We start from the raw sequence: 19,505 nt of genomic DNA on the forward strand, positions 1-19,505 counted from the left end.
GCTGTCTGCAAATTTCCAACTCCAGTAGGCCCCTGGAGTTCTAGGAGCCTGGGACTAATAAAGTTAGAATCATCTTATCTTAATCTTATCTCTTATCTTATCTTTTCCATAACCGCTTATACAGAAGGGTCGCGGGGGGTCATTGGGTGAAGGTAGGGTTCACCTGGACAGGTCACCAGACTATCGCAGGGCTGACATATAGAGACAAACAACCATTCACGCTCATCAATGAACCTAAGCTGCATGTCTTTGGACTGTGGGAGGAAGCCGGAGAACCCGGAGAGAACCCACGCTGACACGGGGAGAACATGCAAACTCCACACAGAAGGCCTGTGCAGCCCGGGAATTGAACCCAGCCCTTCTTGAGGCGACAGTGCAGTCTCTATGTCATACTTGTGAGATATATATGAAATATAACTCAGCAGTTATAATTATTAAACTAGATTCAACATAGTAAACTTATAATTAGTTTGGCCATCGGATTATAAATTTCACTCTTAAATTAAAAAAAGGCTTACTCTCTTAGCCAGATGATTGATACTCATTATGTGTACAGAGAATATGAAGCTAAAGCTAGCAGCCGATTAGCTTATAAAGATTAGACTCTGCTCTGTCTGGCTCTGTCCAAATGTTACAAAATCTACCAATCAGTAATCTATTCAAAATAATCTTTTAAATTGCATAGTTGATGATCATTTACATTTTGTACTTAATTGTATCCTTTAAGTGCAACATAACAATACATTGTATTTGAATGAATGAATTAATCAAACCACCCGTAACTCTTTGGTTATTGTGACACTCTCCAGCTTCTATACATAGCTAGCTGAAGTGAATGTTAAAGCTCTGACAGGAATACTCTCTTTTCGCAGAGGTTAATTTAAGAACCATTCAGACAGGCTTTTCTCTAGGGGCAGAGGCGTCCTCCAGCTGATTAGATAAATCCATCCTTCCCATCCTGTCCTACAATCCCCACACAGGGGGAGTGTTCAAGTCCACTGCATGCACACACTTCTCTGTCAGCAGCTATAGATATTATAACTGGAATATTTCACATCAGGATTTTCTTTTTAAACACCTGATTTGGTCTTCATCCGTCTGCAGATATGACGATTAGAACAGTCCGTCCGAACCGGTTACAACATTTCCGGCCCCGCATGCACTGCTTCAAAAAGGTGGGTGGATATCATCATCATCATCATCATCATCATCATTAGTTTTATTTAGTAATTACTGCTGGTATTTTAATTGTAATATTTTATTCCTTGAAGTAATCGGAAATGTTGACAACCTTTAAACATTATGGATATTTTAGTTGTTATAAGATATTCTAAAATTGAGTTAGACATTACATTTCTGGATTAAACCGAAGTTTTCTTCAATTGCATTCATGAATATGAAGCACAGACACACAGAAAAAACAAGAACAGCAACAACAAAAAACATTTGTATGAGAATTACACATGATTTGTTTGCCATCAGCAGAGCTGAGGCTTGTTAAAGATCATCGCTAATTCCAGTTAAAAGCCAATTAGCTTTGCTGCTCTGCTGCCATGTGTCACTGCAGTTAAATATACTGTAGAGTTTAACACCAGACCTAATGCTGGTACGCTCCTCGCTTGTTAATGTTAACTTCAAACATACTAACACGCTGAGACAAAGGACAGAAGGACAGGAACAAATATACAAGAGAAAAAAACATTACGTTTATTTGATTACAATATGAAAGGAGGAAGACAAATGGAGAACACTGCAAATTACACATGACATACAAGATTAAATGATTGAAATACATCCTATATAGCTTAAAAAAAGAGAAAAGATCACCATTTGCCTCCATACAGAAGCACACATCATTGCATTACATTGTAAGGTGTTGCTAGTATCTTGTCCTATCCCTATATTTTTGAATGTACACTGTTGGACAGTTAAAACGATTGAAGTGCATCATATGTGAGAGGGTGTTCATGTGTATGTGTGTGAAATCTCAATCTTAAAAGTAGCTCATAATCATTTGTGTTAATTAAATGTAGTGAGTAATGATTACAACATTTCCCTCTGAAATGTAGTGAGATAGAAGTATAAGGAAGCTCAAAATGTAAATTCCTAATAAAGTGCCTAAGAGTACCACTAACTCTAATCAGATGTTAGAGTTACCTTAACAGAGGGAATGGTCATATTTTACAATATTAAAGCAGTCCTCTTTCAATGTAGTGCTTAATGGAAAACCTGTTCTCCTGTTAAGGTGAAACCCCGTTATTCACTGGGAACACTGCAAGCCAATCACAGGTGTGGTGGACGGGGTGGATGGAAGTGTGTACAGCAATACGTCTTCAAGTGCCTGACAAACTTTCACCTAAAAGTGGAGAAAATTGCATGACTTTGAAGTTAAACTGTGTGGCAATTTTTATGATCATTTGAGTAATTGAGTGACAGAATTTAAATCACTAGCTTATAGATGGGTCCTGTGGGAAATTTAGAGTTTAGCTGTTTCTGCGTCTGGTTCTGACCCTGGGGACGGTGAGCAAACTGGTCCTAGGTAATCTAGGAGTTCTATGGCTCATAAAGTATGACCCTGAACCATTCAGTGCTTTGTAAGTCAATACTTTGAAATCAATTCTTTGATGCGCTGGAAGTCATTTCGAAGCTCTGAGACCTGGAACGATGCTTTCCACTTTTTAAGTTTTGGTGCGAACTCAGGCAGCAGCGTTATTAATAAACTGCATTTGTCTAATTGTTTTTTGCAGATACCAAAGACACTGTTAGAATAATAAGTCATGTAAAAGTCATGTCAAAATAAAGGCATTAACAAGTTTCTTTGTGCAGGCTGCTGGTACACATCTAAGCCGACATCTAAGCCAAAAATAATTGTTTCACTTTCATCCACATTTAATGAGATAAAATTCTAACGCACACATCCAATCACTGATTTGTTCAATGCTCTTATTTAGTGACTGCATTGGTCCATAATCATCATGGTTTATAGTTATATAAATTTGCGTGTCATCCACATTAATATGGTAGGATTTTCTAATTTTGCAATATGTGAGCTAGTTGGAGCATATAGATGTTGAATAGAAATGGACCAAGAATGGAACCTTGGTGAACTCCACATATCATAGGTGTTTGTTCAGATTTGTATTTAACAACTGACACATTATACAGTGGTGCAGTAATAAGTCCTAAAACCCAGACATGAGTCAGCATTCTTGCACTTCCGGTTCCCTCGTCTCAAAGTCACTGGGATTCTTGACTGTGTTTTTGGTTAGATGTCTGAAATAAGGTATGTGGTTAATACAAGTGGAAGAGAGTTTAACGTTTAGTTCTACGCTGTAAAATACTTTACCTCTGTTGACTTGTTGACTGGTTTACTTGTCTTAAAAAAGGGTCTAAATGAGACGACTAAACGTCATCACTAGAACACTGGTCCTCCTTTAGCTTATTGGTGGAGACGTGAAGTCATGTGACCGTGGTGTCGTTTCTTTATAGCCTTACGTTAGCTTTTACTTCTGGCAATTGCATTTACATTTAAATATGATACAAGTGATGTTCATTTGTGAAAATCATCTTGCTGAACAAAATTGAAATGAGAAAAAGGTCTCATACACATTTGTTTGCTACAGAGTTTATTTTCTGCATAATCCAAAATTCAATGGCCCTCCGGGGTTGGTACCACAATAATAAGTCACCCCTACAGCACTCTATGTTACCTAGAAGTTTCTCTGGGCTTTGATTTAACTATAAAATAAAAATATACGTTTTAAAGATTCACTCTCTGATTAAAATCTCTACATTTCCTCCCTTATGATGAAACTCTGAATATGTATTGGTTCAAGAAAGAAGCTGATAGAAGACAAGAATGTATCAGTTTTTATTTGATGGTTCATTCCAATCTCTTCCCAAATGGCCCATGGATATCTTTGCTTTCCTTCTGCTTTCAGCTAGAGGCCATTGTGGTGGAAATGCAGGACCCAAAAAGTGGGGTCAAAGGCTCGGAGCAGAAACTCAACGTCAATACCATACCACATGTCATCACTGGTGAGACTGAGACAGTTTATTCATTAAAAATGTGTCCCAGGTAATGACAGAATGTTATAGGGTTATTACAATCTGCATGCTTTCAACTTTATTGGTTTCTACAGCAAAATCAGGGTGTTTATCTCAAAAGCTGCTCTTAAATCATTTTATATAACTATGTATCAAATAAAAATGATGGCGATGCAGAGAAAAGAAGTATTAACCTTCTGTACAGAGCTGTTTTACTCTCCTTTATAGTTTTAGTTTTCCAGCTCCTAAACTCAAACAGCAGACTGGCAGATACCAGCAAACAGTCCAGTCAATTCCATTCTATATATATTCTGTAGCCCAATATCACATTTGCCTCACAGGCCTTTCTAATATGTACAGCATATGACACACTCTTTCTTAGACCCTTGCAGCAGATAAGAAAAAACAAAAGAAAAGGTCAACAGGGAAAAACAATGCAAAACAGGAGCAACTTACCAGGGATGAGGCGATCAGGGTTTAGAAGGTTAGGCATAAAAGAGATCAATTCCTGTTAAACAAATATATGTATGTTCTTTGTTTATTTGTTTAAATATAAATATTTTTAATTTTCATATGGATTTTAATAATAGGATACTTTCATTCCACACATATTGACTATAATATTTGTTCATCAAGCCATGCTGTGAATTTTACTTGTGACTCCACCTCATTTAAGATGCCATAAGGATAAAAAAAAAAAAAGAACAAATAATGAATAGAAAAAGGAAGATAAATCTCCAAGTGTTGCCTGCTTGGTCCCAAGGAATTGGATTGATTACTTATAAAGCCTTCATTTGTTATTTCTAAACTTCAATAAACATATTTAGGGATCCTTCATTCTATCATTTCCTAGAAGGAAGAATAAAGATGGTTGAGCAAAACTCCATAGATTGAAGACCCTTTGTCATTGCATCATTTAAAGCACAGACTGCCTGAAGACCCTGGCAGGCTGCCCTGCTGTTTAAGCTGCTAACACGAGCTAAATACGTCAGTCCACAATTGGATGAGATCTGGACAGTGCTTTAGGGCCAAAGTGACTTTTTAATCCAATCTAAGAGCAGCGAGGGAAAGGTCAGCATGGATACATGGGATAAACCCCCCAGGGTGAACTGAAGTGGTGTTGAACTGCAAGCACCTGCTGAGAATAACAGTTTACAAATTGATTGGGTGGTGCAAAAGCCAAGGAGTGTGTTTCCACTAGAATGATTGTTACCTTTAGTCATTCATTTGGTTGTCATCATGTCTCCTGGCTGATGCTGCTGTTATGTTGTCCATCATCCCTACAGTCATCTGTGGATGTAATGTCATGATGGTCACTTTGCTTTAAATGAAAGCTGATGGAAACACATTATTGATCTTAACTCTGAGTCTTATGTCATTATTGTCCAATTTAATATTGAACAAATAAAAATAATATTGCTTGTAAAGTTTTCGGAAAATACTAATTAACCCCAAAACATTTTTGGCCATTATTGTTTTTGTATTCCCTTATTTGCCAAAAAAGAGATATTTTCAAACTTATTATCATAAAATATTGCCAAACCTAAATTATTCAGCACATTAATTACTAATTCCAATCCCCATGTTGTAGTCAATGCGACATGGCTGTGTGCACTGTGTGCAGCAGTCATGTCCTCTGAATTTGCTCTGTTCTTCTCATGCTCAAATAATACATGTGAATTATTTAATTAATTCAAAGACAAAACAATTATAAAAACTAAGTTATTTCAAGCCCATCTTAATTGTAAGAGTTACTATCTTTAGGAGAATCCCCTAATATATAATAAAATTACTGTTCTGGAACATAACATTGACTCTTCTGCTCACACATTTTTAGTTGGGTTGTTCCTCCACTCTGGTCCAGACTGAAATATCTTGACATCATATGGATGGACTGCCATAAAAGTTGCCCAGACTATCAATTGTAATAACTTTGGTGATCTTCTTTCTTTTCACCAGCATCTGGTCAAATGTCAGCATGCTAACACGCTAAAGCCAGGTGGTTAGTGTTATCATTGTGAGCATGTTAGTGTACTGATTAGCACTTATTAAGGTCATCTTTAAATTATATAGTTTACAAACTGTAAATTTTGCAGCAAGAAAACAGTATATTGTGCGATGACATACAATAGGTAGGCACAGCAATAATAATAACAATGATAATCATTTATTAAATGGATTTGCAATTTCATATTGACGTTATTTAAGTTAATAAAAAATCTAAAGACGGAATAAAGAAACAGAATAGTTGCTGTGCAGTGTTTCAGCTCTTTTCTGTTTCCACACAGGTATAGACATTATCACATGGATCAGCAACAAGATGAAGACCACTCCAGAAGGTACAATACTGTAAAAATCATGACATCTCCACACATGTCAGTTATTTAAAAAAGAAAACATATTCACATGTTATGTACGTGTCTGCGTTCCAGAGGTTCAGGCCTTTGGCACCATGTTAGTGGCTTACGGCTACATCTACCCCCTGCAGAACCACAAGAAGCTGGTGATGTGCAACGACGGCAGCCTCTACCGCTTCCAGGTAAAACTAAATCCTCGCTTCTTCTTTGCTGCCCATTGTTGGAATCAATGTTGCACTTAAACATCATAGGGAAACAGGATTTGGAGAGTATTTTTTCTTTACTAACTAAAAAGACTCACTGACTGTGTTAAACAATAACAGCATGCCAGAAATCCAAGTGTAAGTATAGGGCTAGCTTGGGTGCTATTGTATGTTGCACTGATCTAAAGTTTGGACACATTTGTCTGCAGAATGAGAAGTTTCAGATATTTTGCTTGCTGCAGGTAATCAGGAGACCCTCGTGAGCAACAAGTTACTTAAGAAAAACAAGCTTAGAAATAAATAACCCGCCAATATCATCTGTGGTCATTCTGTATTTCTTCTAATGGAAGTTGGCAAACCTACACAAACACGTCTGGCAGGGGGAAAAGCCATCAGCAGTCGGTGTGTGGAAGAGAGAGAGGCTGCTCAAAGAGATTCACTAATACTCTCTTTGTTATCTAAACCTCTTTCAGACCCCGTACTTCTGGCCGACACAGAAATGGGTTGCAGAGGACTCTGACTATGGTTGGTACAGTATGTCATATGAGGTGGGGGGGGTTGAATAGAACAAGAAAATCAGGAACTTTAGTGATTTCTTAAGATGAAACCTGTTGAGTCACAATGCACATGGCAAGTACTGGCATTGTTTTAGCAGAAGGGACTTGTTTTTTTTATTTTCAAATACCTAAAATGACTCGACATATCTGGATGTGTTGAGGCGCTGAAATAAGAAGTCTAAACTTTCAGATAAAGTCAAACTGATGTCAGTGTTCTCTGATTATGGGTAGGACATTGCAAACAAGCAGATTTCATCACTTTATACAACTTTTTTCATTTATATAACATGTGTGATTAGTATTGACTTTTTTCTGACTGTAGCCATTTACCTGGCAAAGAGGAACATCCGCAAGAAAGGCCTGCTAGAACCCTACGAACAGGTTTGTGTTAGAGTGTCTAATGGTTGTGTGTGTATGTGTGTGTGTGTGTGTGTGTGTGTGTGTGTGTGTGTGTGTGTGTGTGTGTGTGTGTGTGTGTGTGTGTGTGTGTGTGTGTGTGTGTGTGTGTGTGTGTGTGTGTGTGTGTGTGTAACAAATGGGCTGCTTCCCTTCTATATAAAGCTAAAGGCTTCAAGCTTTACTGAGTGTGCTCAACACTTGATTTGTTTTCTACTGACACATATTGGCTCTGGATGCAGTGTAGAAACAAGCATTTGGCCATTAAGCTTTACTCTCTGATTTTTCATTTCCTCCCCGCTCTCTGTTTATGGTTTAACAACACAATTACATTTTCTAAAACTTCATTAGTGAACCTGGAGGAAATGTGGGACTTTATAAGCCTTAATGGATGTTAAAGCCACAGCAGGGAGTGTTAGTCTCTACTGTTATTTTGGGTATATGCTATTATATTTGCACAGATGAGTTCATAAGTTGTTTTTTATCCTCAGCAGTAATTGTTTTTGTTATGTATTTTCTATTTGGTCATAAAGAATGCAGAACAGACCAAATATAAATTCTTATTTTGTTATTCCTTCATTTAATGTAATTATTTAAAGTATTTTAAAAGTTATTGATTAATTATAATTGATTAATATATGTTTGACAATTGACAACCGTCTAATTGTCCCTATTAGATTTAATTCAGCCTAATGGCTCAATGTATTTAAGTCCAGTGATTTGGTAGACCTGGGAGAGACCGATTCAAAAATGGTCAGAAGAGGTCGAGATATCCTGACTGTTGGTTTCTAATATACAGTATATATATATATATATATATATATATATATATATATATATATATATATATATATAGGTTAAGGATCCTTGTTTCTACTAGAATCTAGTCCCTCACATCTCCTTTAGTCGTTCATCTTACTGTCACTTCTGGTTCACTCTCCATAAACAGATGTTGTTGCTCCATATTTATTAATATTTGTGTTTAAACAGGTACATTACAACCACCTCCATGATTGGCTGAACCATAAGTGGGACTTCATTGTGATGCAGGCCACTGAGCAGTACAAGTAGGTGAAACCATTACAGCTTGGATCATTCATAAAGGACAATTCACTTTTACTTAACAGTGAAGTAGGCGACCTCCTGTGTCGGGCAGTTCAACTTTTAAATGAAGAATATTTGCATAGTCATCGATCTGGATCAATGAAAGAAAAGGAGATTTATTTTTCCATGTCTTAAAACATGTTGGAGGGAATCTGTAAGCTGAATGTGCATAGATACCTGCAGGTTTTAGGATTTCACCTGTTCATAACACCACCACAACACCAGACAGATGTATACAGGATCAGCTTTTCTCTCCGGCTTGAGTTATTTTCATTCTTTCATTTATTTCGTGATATACACATAAACCTTTAGAACTGGAGTTACGTCCAGGTCATTTCTTTTATACCTTGTCTCTTTGCTGAACAGAAGACCATACTGCAAATACTACTGTGACCAGTACTGTGTTCATGTTCTTTTATTCACTGAGCAGGGGGTTTGCAGTTGAGATGTCTTTGTTAGAGGGTGTTGGTGAAAAGTAGAAGATCACAGAGCCTTTCTTAACCTGTTCCATGTAGTCTTCACTCTCAACATCATCACTAGCAGCACAACCAGTCAGCTCACATTCCCAGTTCTTATAGCACCATGTGTCGTTACATTTTTGAGGAGGCACACGTCAGCTACTGTAGCAAACATGTGTAGCTCATCAGTATTTTCTAAGCACAGACCAAATAAGATCAGAGATTTTGTTTATCATTTTCCAATACTAGTACTACTGCTAACACAGCAATAGTTTTTACTATTACCTCATTTACACAAGCAGGAGAACAGAATCGAACAGTCTAAAATAGGCAAAGTAAATATGTTAAACAACATAACAATATTATGAATCTGACAAAACATTTGTTGCAAATCTTCTGTACTTTAACGTTTTTGAAACTCTGTGTGTGTGTCTATCTACCCTGACATTGAGACCAGTATAATCAGGTCACCTGACCAACTTGTCAACACAATGAACATTTTGCAGTTAGGTTTTACATTTCAATAAATTTGTTCCTCTTGACACTCTCCACTTCCCTTTCTTTTTGCATGTGTGTGTGTGTGTGTGTGTGTGTGTGTGTGTGTGTGTGTGTGTGTGTGTGTGTGTGTGTGTGTGTGTGTGTGTGTGTGTGTGTGTGTGTGTGTGTGTGTGTGTGTGTTTTTGTGTCAGGGCTGGTAAGGAGAGGAAGAAGCCGGATCGTGTGGTGTTTGACTGCCAGGAGAGGGCGTACTGGATAGTCAACAGGCCACCGGTCAGTGAGAGTGTCTCTGTGTGAATATGATCCAAATACATTTATAATAACTATATCTACAGTAGCAGCAGAAAGATGTCATTATCATGTTTCCTGTACATTCATCATGAGCCTGTCCTGTGCATGTCCAGCCTCGTACTCACAGCGCTATGGACTGTGGTCCAGAACGTCTTATTGATCCAACCGCAGATGAGGTAACAGGTCAGTACACACACACACACACACACACACACACACACACACACACACACACACACACACACACACACACACACACACACACACACACACACACACACACAGTGAATGAAGTATTAAGGTCAGCTGGTCTTTTAAGAAACTTACTGGAGCTTAACGTGGAGAGCAATACAGCTGGATGATCTTTAGACCGATCCACTTAGAGAACAGAACCTCCCTGACTCCCTGAATCTATCACTCTTCTCCTCTCCTCTTCTCTCCTCTCCTCTCCTCTCCTGACTTAATTTCCTTTAATTTCCTTTCCTTTCGCACTGATCCATCCATGTTTCATCACATGCGCACAAAACAAGATAAAATTCTGTGCTGTTTTATTAGTGGTGGGTGAAATTAGAGGTTGAGCATACAACTGCCCTATTTATTTATATGATTCACATTTACGAGTATACATTTCTGATGAATGTGTTTTGGTTGTCATTGCAATAATCACTACTCTTGTTAACATCTGCTCCATAACAAGAGCTCATTGGTCATGTAGTGTAAAAAAACAAAACCCAAACCCTGTTGTTTTGTGAAAGTGTCCTTCCTGTGTTGCTGTTTCTGTGTCGCTAAGTTGACTTAAGGTTCTTATCAAAAGCCTATATTTGAAATTCTTGAGTGAGGTAGACTGAAATGCAACTAGAATATAACTTGCTTTCATAAATCTAAATACTTCCTCCACCAACAATTGTACACATAAGATTGTTTTTTGCCCTATTTTCCTGAACCTGGGCACAAGCACTGGAAAAAAAATGTACAACAAGATTCCACCCACCTCAGTTATGCCAGAAAATGACCAACAGGCGAGTGCAAAAAATAAAGATTGCATTGGGACTTTATTTTTGCTACCGCTCACTCAAAGATATGGCCCCTTTTCTGAAATTCAACCGTCTTAATAATTGTTAACAAAAAGATTGATGCAAAACCTGACAGCTAATGGGCTAACTTGTCTTAAGAAATCATTCCATTCCATAAACGTAGGTGCAGGGTTCTTGAAATCACTAAGAGTTTTTCAGAGTTATGGTTTCAGCATTATTATCATAATTTCATAAAATGTCAAATAAAGTGTGCCATATCAACATTAAGGTTATTATAAGTATAATTATAACACCACATTAAACCTTGAATCTCCAATAGATCCGTCATTCTGTTCCATCTGTACAGACAATGTGCCTAGCAACATTTAAAATGTTTTTTTCCCTCATAATACAGTCACTGTAATTAAATATGATCACCATAATTGAAGGGTGCCCTCCTATAAAAAAACATCCACATTTGAGTTGAAATTCAAAATCTAGTTTTGGACAGTTTCTTTCATTTTGGACAATTTCTTAGATTTATTTTTAATCACATTGTTAAAATGTCCCTCAACAAATATGTGAATCTCATTTCAGCTTCGGACACATTTGAGCTTGTAACAGAATAAAAGCTTACTGTACATGTTCCTCACTTTAAAGGAACGGTATAAAAAGAAATAAACAATATTATATTGTTTGTAACAAGCAAAAAAATAGTTGAGTGGGGCTGAAAGTGTACTTTGGGAGTACTGCTGGGGATCTAACACAATCATGGTATTAAGTTAGGACTTAACCTGCCCATGTAGTTCTCCTGTTCAGAGAAACTAATTCATTCACTGCATTTCTCCTTTTCCTGTCTCTCACTCTTTCCACAGATCTCCTTACAATCATGAAGATAAGAGAGTAAAGCGTTAAAAAATTAAATAGTAAACAGTGATTTCCCAGATTGTCATTATCATGTGTAAATGAGAAGCTATAACTTGTGTCCCATGTATTATTAGTCTGTCTCTCCAGGAAATAGTGATGTGGTGATTGTAGTAAATAATGGTAAATCAAACAGCTGGTAATTTTGTCTAATTCCTGCAATAATTCCATAATAAAGTAATCATATGGGAGATATGCTTAAAATGTTTACTTACAACATAAAATAGCCATTTACAAAACCAGGTCAATTCAAATGTAAACCCTAAATTTCAATAAGCCACGTTTAGACAATATTTTACTTTTATTGGAATTTTCATCACATGGTATAGCCAGGATCTCACAAATACTGAGTATATTTTTTTCTGAACAGCTGCTGCGAATGAATAGATCTTGGCTGCAATAATTACAAAAACCTCTGCAGCATCAAGTATCTTTTATCCTGGAGGGACTGTGTGTTGTTATTATCCACCTATCTGTTTGTGCTTTAACAGTGGTAGCTTTACTTTAGTGTAACACTTTGGGTAGCATCAGGATGTTCCCCAGTGCTCAATCCTCTATTTTAGCTACCTTTAAACATTGTGCTTCCCACAGTTTTATGTGCCAAACAAACTGTTCCCATGGTAACGTTATTTCTTCTTGTCTCTCAGAAAATCACCTTTGACGCGTACAGACGCATGGTAAGTCATAGTAATTAATATGATATGTATGTTACGGGAAATCAAACATTTTGGGATAGAGGCGTTTTGCTCTGAAATCTATTTTCTGGTTAATGTAAAGACACAGATGTAACCCCATTCATTGTCTCATGTCTGTCTACAGATTTGAAAGTGGATAGTTGGATATTCTTTGATTTATACAACTTTTATTAAGATTAAAATTACAAAAAAATTGATTTGTGTTCCTCTTTCTTTCTAGAACCTGTTCTACCAACAAGCTATCATGAGGTCAAAGGTCAAATCTAGTGTGTCCCTTGGAGCGTAAGTTCCTCTGGTTTCTTATCTATTTGGGAACCTTTCAATGGTTTCAAATCAATTTTAAAGATTTTCCTCTTATTAAGACTTATCATTTCTCATAACTATGTTATGTGTATCAACTCATTATATAATTATAATATATAATATGATATCTTGCAGGCCTAATTACAAGAATACAATCTTTAGATTATCAGTATTTAGTGATCAGTGATCAGTTAAAACATTGTCTTGACCAGTTTGGAAACACAGACATGGAAATCTGTGGATTCTATTGGTCTCATGAAAGTTCTGTTTCTGCAGACTGGCCAAGTACGTCACAACCTACAAAAACCACGACCCGTTCCTGGCTCCCTGTCTACCCAGCAACCCCTGGCAAACAGACAATGACGCATACTGGACTTTCAACACGAGACGGTGAGGGCTGCTGCAGTTTCTTTTTCTTTCTGGCTTCATCATGAAGATACTTAAAGGTATCTTAATAAAAAAAAGACCTCTTCAGACCTCTACAAGAATGTGAGCCTCTCTTTATCTAGTTGCTTTTACGATGCCATCAGTGAATTATAAACTGATGATTTCAACCATGCAAATCTCAAAACTGTCTTGCCAAAATTTTATCAGCATGAAAACTTTGCAACAAGCGGGGCGAACTCTCTGGACCTGGCATATACAAACACCCGAAAGTAATAAAAGGCTTTGGTGCTAATTCCTGTTTACAGACCATGTTAAACAGGTTTTGCCCAGCTGGAGCTACTTCAAGCCTGCAAGACTGTTTTCACTGCTCAGACTGGAACGTTCAAGGAAGCTGCCACCTATGAACATATAACTGACCTGGACCCCTTCAGTTTTCACATCACCCAACAGGTCCACAGGCGATACCATTCCCTAAGTCCTCGCCCTGGTCCTGTCACATCTGGATAACAAGAACCCCTGTGAGAATGCTGTTCAGCATTCAACACAATTATTCCCCAGAGGCTGGATTCTGGACTTTTCACACAGAGACCCAAGACAGTATGCATTGGCATCATCACCTCTGCTGCCACCACACTCAGCACCAGCACTCCGTTGGGATTTGTACTAAGCACACTGCTGGTCACAGTAATGCCCACCTCCCACAACCATCCTGCCCACTGTCTACAGAGGAACCATAGAGAGTGTCCTGAGCAGCTGCATCACTGTCTGGCATGGGAAGTGCAAGTCTGCAGAATCCATCACTGGGACATCTCTCTGCTCTATCCATGACATTTACACTTAACGCTACACAAACAGGACCGCTAAAGTCATAAAAGACCCCTTACCAGGACTTTTAACCCTGTTGCTGTCATAGAAAAGGTACAAGAGGAGACTCAGCAACAGCCTCTTCTCCTAAACTCATCAACAGCCTGCTGCCCCAAGCTCAACAACACAAGTCAAGGCCCATGGATCCAGAACCCCTGGCAACAACATTAATATCTGGTAGAAGCACCAGGTTCATTTGCTGGCTTTACAATGCTTAATCTGCTACAGTTAATAAAGGCAGATCAGCCACCTTAAAGCTACTGTGGCCATATCCATAGCATCATAGCAACACCCACAACTGCTGCTGTAGCCCAACAACCATGTCCAACCATCTACAGCTGTAAAAATGTTTGAAAGTTTAATTGTTTAAATTAAACTTGTTTTCATTTTTATAATAATCCATAGAAATGGGTCTGCATAATGAATGTATCATATTTCATATGTCTACAAAAATGTGATAATAACATAATACCTATGTTGAATACACTTCCTGTAAGTCGCTTTGGATAAAAGCGTCTGCTAAATGACTGTAATGTAATGTGGAAACTTTTTTAAGGCCCAGTCATGTAGCAGCAAGACTTCTAGTGAGTGACTCAGCATGTGTTTGTGTCCAGAGTTGACGTTCCCACTAAGATGCGAGTGGAGCGCTGGTCCTTCAGCTTGTTCGAGCTGCTGAGCGACCTGCGAGGTCGAGACGACTTCAAGGTCTTCCTCAAGAAGGAGTTCAGCGGTATGTTACCAAAGTCATTCAACATCTTTCAGCTCACACCGGGAATCTCTTGTGTGAGACGGTTGTGGCATTCATTTTTTGAAACCCTCCCTCTTGTGTGGTGTACGTGTACAAGTGTCTTTACTTTATTTATTTTTTTACGTTTAGGGCAGTCAAGGAACTAGCAATTTAGAGTCATAATTGTGATATTTGTGTGTGTGTGTGTGTGTGTGCGTGTGCGTGTATCCTAGGGGAGAACTTGGCTTTTTGGGAGGCAGCTGAAGAACTGAAGTGGGGCACAGCATCTTCCATGTCATCAAAGGCTGAGACCATTTTCAAGTAAGAAAAAAAAGAACTGTTAATCTCTCTGTGTGTGGGCCATCTATTGTAAGATACAAGAAACAGAATAGACATAAAAAACTATTTTATTGACTATTTTATATCATCATTGACTGCTGAGGCAGCTGTGGCACATGAGGTAGAGCGCACATGAGGTAGAGCGCTCGTCCCGTAACCACAAGGTTGGTGGTTCGAACCCCTCTACAGTCAACATGCCGAGGTGTCCTTGAGCAAGACACCTAACCCCAAGTTGCTCCCCGGGCGCTTCTTAGCAGCCCACTGCTCCTCCGGGATGGGTCAAATGCAGAGAATTGTAATTTCCCCATTGTGGGACTAATAAAGGCTTAATTATTATTATTATTATGACTAGTCCTTCCTCTTCACTGGCTGTTAGGGGACATAAGTGACAACTGCCTCAGTAGCAATAGGGAATCTGCTGGGCTAAAAATAATTCTTACTTAGTCTGTTGCAGGCCACATTTTGGCCTTTGTCATTGCTCAAAAATGTAAAATCCATAGAAAAGGTCTGGTCTCTTTTTGAACAGGAGCATCTGCAGATTAATCCCATACCCGATATGTATACATACATATATACAGTTTTCTTACCTAACCTGCAAATCAAGCGAGGAACAATTTGTAAACCATATGGAAACAAGAGTACTGAAGCAGTTGCTGATCACTAGTGGCCCCAAACCCTGACAGTCAATGACTAAAATGACTAAATGACTAAAAAAATGAATAAAATATGTTGTCAAAAAATGTTTTAAGAAAGTTTTAATCAAACCAACCACAAGAGGTCCTTGAGCATACAGTCATAAATGAGCACATACATCAGGCTGTAGGGCCCAGTAGTATGCAGACACAGATGCATACACACTGATGCATAGACACACGACCAAATAAATGATCTCCTTGCTGAGATAAAAGAAATTGGTTTGAGAAACTGAATTTCATAACACATGTTGGTGCAGAACTGTATTGTGCCTTATGTTTAAAATGTCAAGCAAATAACTTTGAACACTACTGAGTCCCTCATAAGCAAAAGTCTCAAGCTTTTCACTAAGACACTTTACATATCGCCATAAATATGTATTTATTTTAGCATCTAAACATATATATCTACACATATGTACATATTCAAAAATATCACCTTATTCATACATACACACACATATACGCATACACCTTAAAACTGGAGCAAGATATATATATATGTATTACTACCTATTATGTATATACTAACTACATTAAGGCTACCACAGTACAGAACTCGTGTAAAATATTCTAACCATATATTCCTCAGAGTAAATAGCTGATTGATAAAATAGGGTTTCAGGGCCTTTAATACCTTACTGTTTTAGCAGTAATATATTTCCAAACAGAGTTAGTAGACACATCCCAACCCCAATGTAATCCAAGATGTTGAGCCGGAGTGTCTGTGTGTTTAGGACCTTCTTGGCCCCCGGTGCCCCCCGCTGGATCAACATTGATGGCAGGACAATGGGTCTGACAGTGAAAGGCCTGGATCATCCTCACCGCTACGTACTGGAAGCAGCCCAGACACACGTGTTCCTGCTCATGAAGAAGGTGCGTCTGTCTACTGGGTTTCTTACCCTGTAACTAATAATGGCTATAATTCATCTTTACCAATAAGGGTTCAATGACTATTGTTGGGATCAACTGAGATCTCTTGTGTTAATACTTTACAAAAAATGTAATCACTGCTAAAGTGTGTGTCCACTTACACAACAGCATAGCTGGAGGGCAAGGGGTTTTCTACTGGGTCTACAGAGGATACCAGATCAGACAGTGTTCCTTTAAGTCAAGGCTATGACATACAATATATTATCCATACTATAATTTGTAATCCAATTAAACATGTGTTTATAAATGAAATACACACTTTCAGATAAAAGGCAATCTTGTGTCGTGAAGCTGAGCTCATCTCCAGTCTCGTGTGCTTTCATTGGTACAGGATACTTTCTTCCGTTACCTCAAGTCACCAGTGTACAAAGACATCCAGAAGAAGGCCCTGAACCCTGAGCCTCATAACTTCAGGTTGGTTGCTGATCCCTTCCATACCTATGTACAAAAAGGCTTTAAAATATTTGTATGACTTGACTTGTGGTTCTCCCCATAGTCATGACAATTCTGCCCCACAGATGGATACTCACTTATGCAAACACAAGGTTTCATTAAGGTTTCAGTTAAAAAACACATTGGAATCTAAAGTGGCTCGACAGCAGCTACTAACAAGGTCAGACAGGTTCATTTGAAAAATGCTGACAGGTTCAAGAAAAAAGCTGCAGCTGGAACTGGAGAGCTATACATAAGATATAATGCATGTCAATGGAATTTGCTGCTCAGAAAGATACAGAATGAGTCTCCAAACACTCAACTATGTGGAGTTTCCAGAATAATGTGCACAGCGCTCACTGAAATGGTTGCTGTTGAACTCATCATCTTTTGAAGCTTTGAGTACCACACATGAAATTCTATTCACCTCTACTGAATTGGTGTGGACAAAAAGTGTTTATCTCAAAATCTGGACAAATAGAAACTGTATGGCTAGATATCAGAAAATAAATTCCATAGATTGGAGGAACCTTACCTTTATCCATTTAAGGCTGGACAGTGACCATAAGGCTTCATAGTGTGGTCACACCATAAAATGAATCTGAACTTCTGCCCACTAAACTACACCACAGGTTTCAACTGTCAGTATGAACCTGCTTCTTTACTTTAAAAACTGCCCCTCCCTACAGAGAGGGGCTTTTCCATCATCTTGACTTCATCATGTTTCTGTTCCCACTCTAGTCCAGCCCAGCTGGAGCAAAATGCTCAGAACCGAAGTCTAGGCATCCATCCCATCATCCTCTGGGAGCAGGAGGAGGTGGAAAAGGCCAAGGCTGCTGCTGCCTCCGCACCCGTCGACGTCAAGGCCATGATGAGCAAAATAGACAGGAACAAGTAGACATGGATATGTGGTTGTGTATTCTACATGTCATGTCACACGCAGTACTAGGGATGGGACCATATAGGAATTTATCGTGAATCCCAACAAAAAACACTTTAAGTTGATTGTGGTGAATTTCCACTAACTGGATAACCATAAATATCGTCACGAGTGAAGCTGAGAAGTAAAAAAAAAAAAAAAAAAAGTTAACTAACTTAAAAGTTAGGAGACTTGTAAAAAAAAAAAAAGATGTAAAAAAGAGCAGACTCACAATGTTGCAATTTCTCTATTTACCCATCCTTTATTTATCCAGGGAGACCTTATGATTTATGATAACTTTATTAACGATTGTTTGGTTGCTTCTCCCTTAAGATGTGTCATACCTGTGATGCAATAGAAATATTTGTTTATTAACAAAAATGTACTATAGTGATTCTTATGTTTTAATGCCATTTTAAGAGTTTAAGCATAATTTGATGATTATCGGGATAATATTGTGAATCACAGCTTTTTTCCAGGATAATCGTGACGTGATCTTTTTATATAGTCCCATGCTTACACAGTACCAACAAAGGAACCAGTCCTCCTGTTAGGATGCAAACACTGTACAGAAGAATTTGTTTTGCTCTCCAGTGTCACGCAAATTAATGTTGTTCTGTTTTAGCAAATTATCGAATGTGATGGATCCAGTATTCACTATGGAAGGCTTACTGAACAGGCCTACTGGTCACAGGCCCAGGGCCACCGGACCCCGGACCCCGTGTTTGATGTGACTCTTAACATGTCTTGTTTGAAAGTTAATCAAAGGACTACAAAAAGATACAAAACAACTACAAATATACATACAAGCCACAAAACTACAGAGACACAAAATAACCACAAACAGGCATAGAAGGGATAGGAGGGGTGGGGGGCCTTTAACATGTCTGTGCCCAGGGGTCCACTGTCTCATAATCCCTCCATAGTTTTCATTGTCATGCACACACATTGAACTGAAAAACTCTCTGACTCTCCAGAAATTAGGGATTTTTTAGAAACTGTTACACAATTTCTAGAGTTCCCAAAAGTACTTTGTATCTCTGTACAAGTCATCCTAATGTCAACATTTGTATGTAAATACAAGAAAATAGTATTACCATATATTACATCAGCAGTTTGGTTCAAAGCCGAACTGATTAAACAGCATTTTTTCTTTAGCTGATCTTCTATTAGTAATATTTTTTCATCCATATTAGCCTTTCTTGTAAGAGTGTGAGGAAATACTGCATTGGAATATCTCACTTTTGTGTACATTGGAGACACTGGCTTTTGTTGCTGCAGTGTGTAGGAAACTAGAATCATTGTGGCTGTATGTACTGCTTTCTATGCGAGATGTTTAACGAGATTCAAGCCATTCAAAACCAAA

General features: G+C 38.2%; 1 protein-coding gene across 1 annotated transcript; it reads left to right on the forward strand.

The window, feature by feature from the left end:
• The first annotated feature begins 1,106 nt into the window (after positions 1-1,106).
• On the forward strand, positions 1,107-18,118 carry rgs9a (regulator of G protein signaling 9a). The gene is made up of 17 exons (XM_054608119.1): positions 1,107-1,175; positions 3,942-4,038; positions 6,336-6,386; positions 6,480-6,586; positions 7,081-7,132; positions 7,487-7,545; positions 8,551-8,627; positions 9,812-9,893; positions 10,025-10,087; positions 12,496-12,525; positions 12,764-12,825; positions 13,123-13,236; positions 14,712-14,827; positions 15,058-15,145; positions 16,593-16,731; positions 17,120-17,202; positions 17,962-18,118. Exons 1-17 carry the CDS (start codon positions 1,107-1,109, stop codon positions 18,116-18,118), a joined length of 1,446 nt encoding a protein of 481 aa, XP_054464094.1.
• The last annotated feature ends 1,387 nt before the right edge of the window (positions 18,119-19,505 follow it).

Source organism: Anoplopoma fimbria, chromosome 11 (assembly GCF_027596085.1).
Source record: "Anoplopoma fimbria isolate UVic2021 breed Golden Eagle Sablefish chromosome 11, Afim_UVic_2022, whole genome shotgun sequence".
Classification (NCBI taxonomy): domain Eukaryota; kingdom Metazoa; phylum Chordata; class Actinopteri; order Perciformes; family Anoplopomatidae; genus Anoplopoma; species Anoplopoma fimbria.

Bases quoted from the DNA above. Each gene is read 5' to 3' on its own strand.
- rgs9a (XM_054608119.1), top strand. From the start codon at position 1,107: ATGACGATTAGAACAGTCCGTCCGAACCGGTTACAACATTTCCGGCCC. The intron at 9,894-10,024 runs GTCAGTGAGAGT...GTGCATGTCCAG, and splicing joins GGATAGTCAACAGGCCACCG to CCTCGTACTCACAGCGCTAT. The intron at 12,526-12,763 runs GTAAGTCATAGT...CTTTCTTTCTAG, and splicing joins TTGACGCGTACAGACGCATG to AACCTGTTCTACCAACAAGC.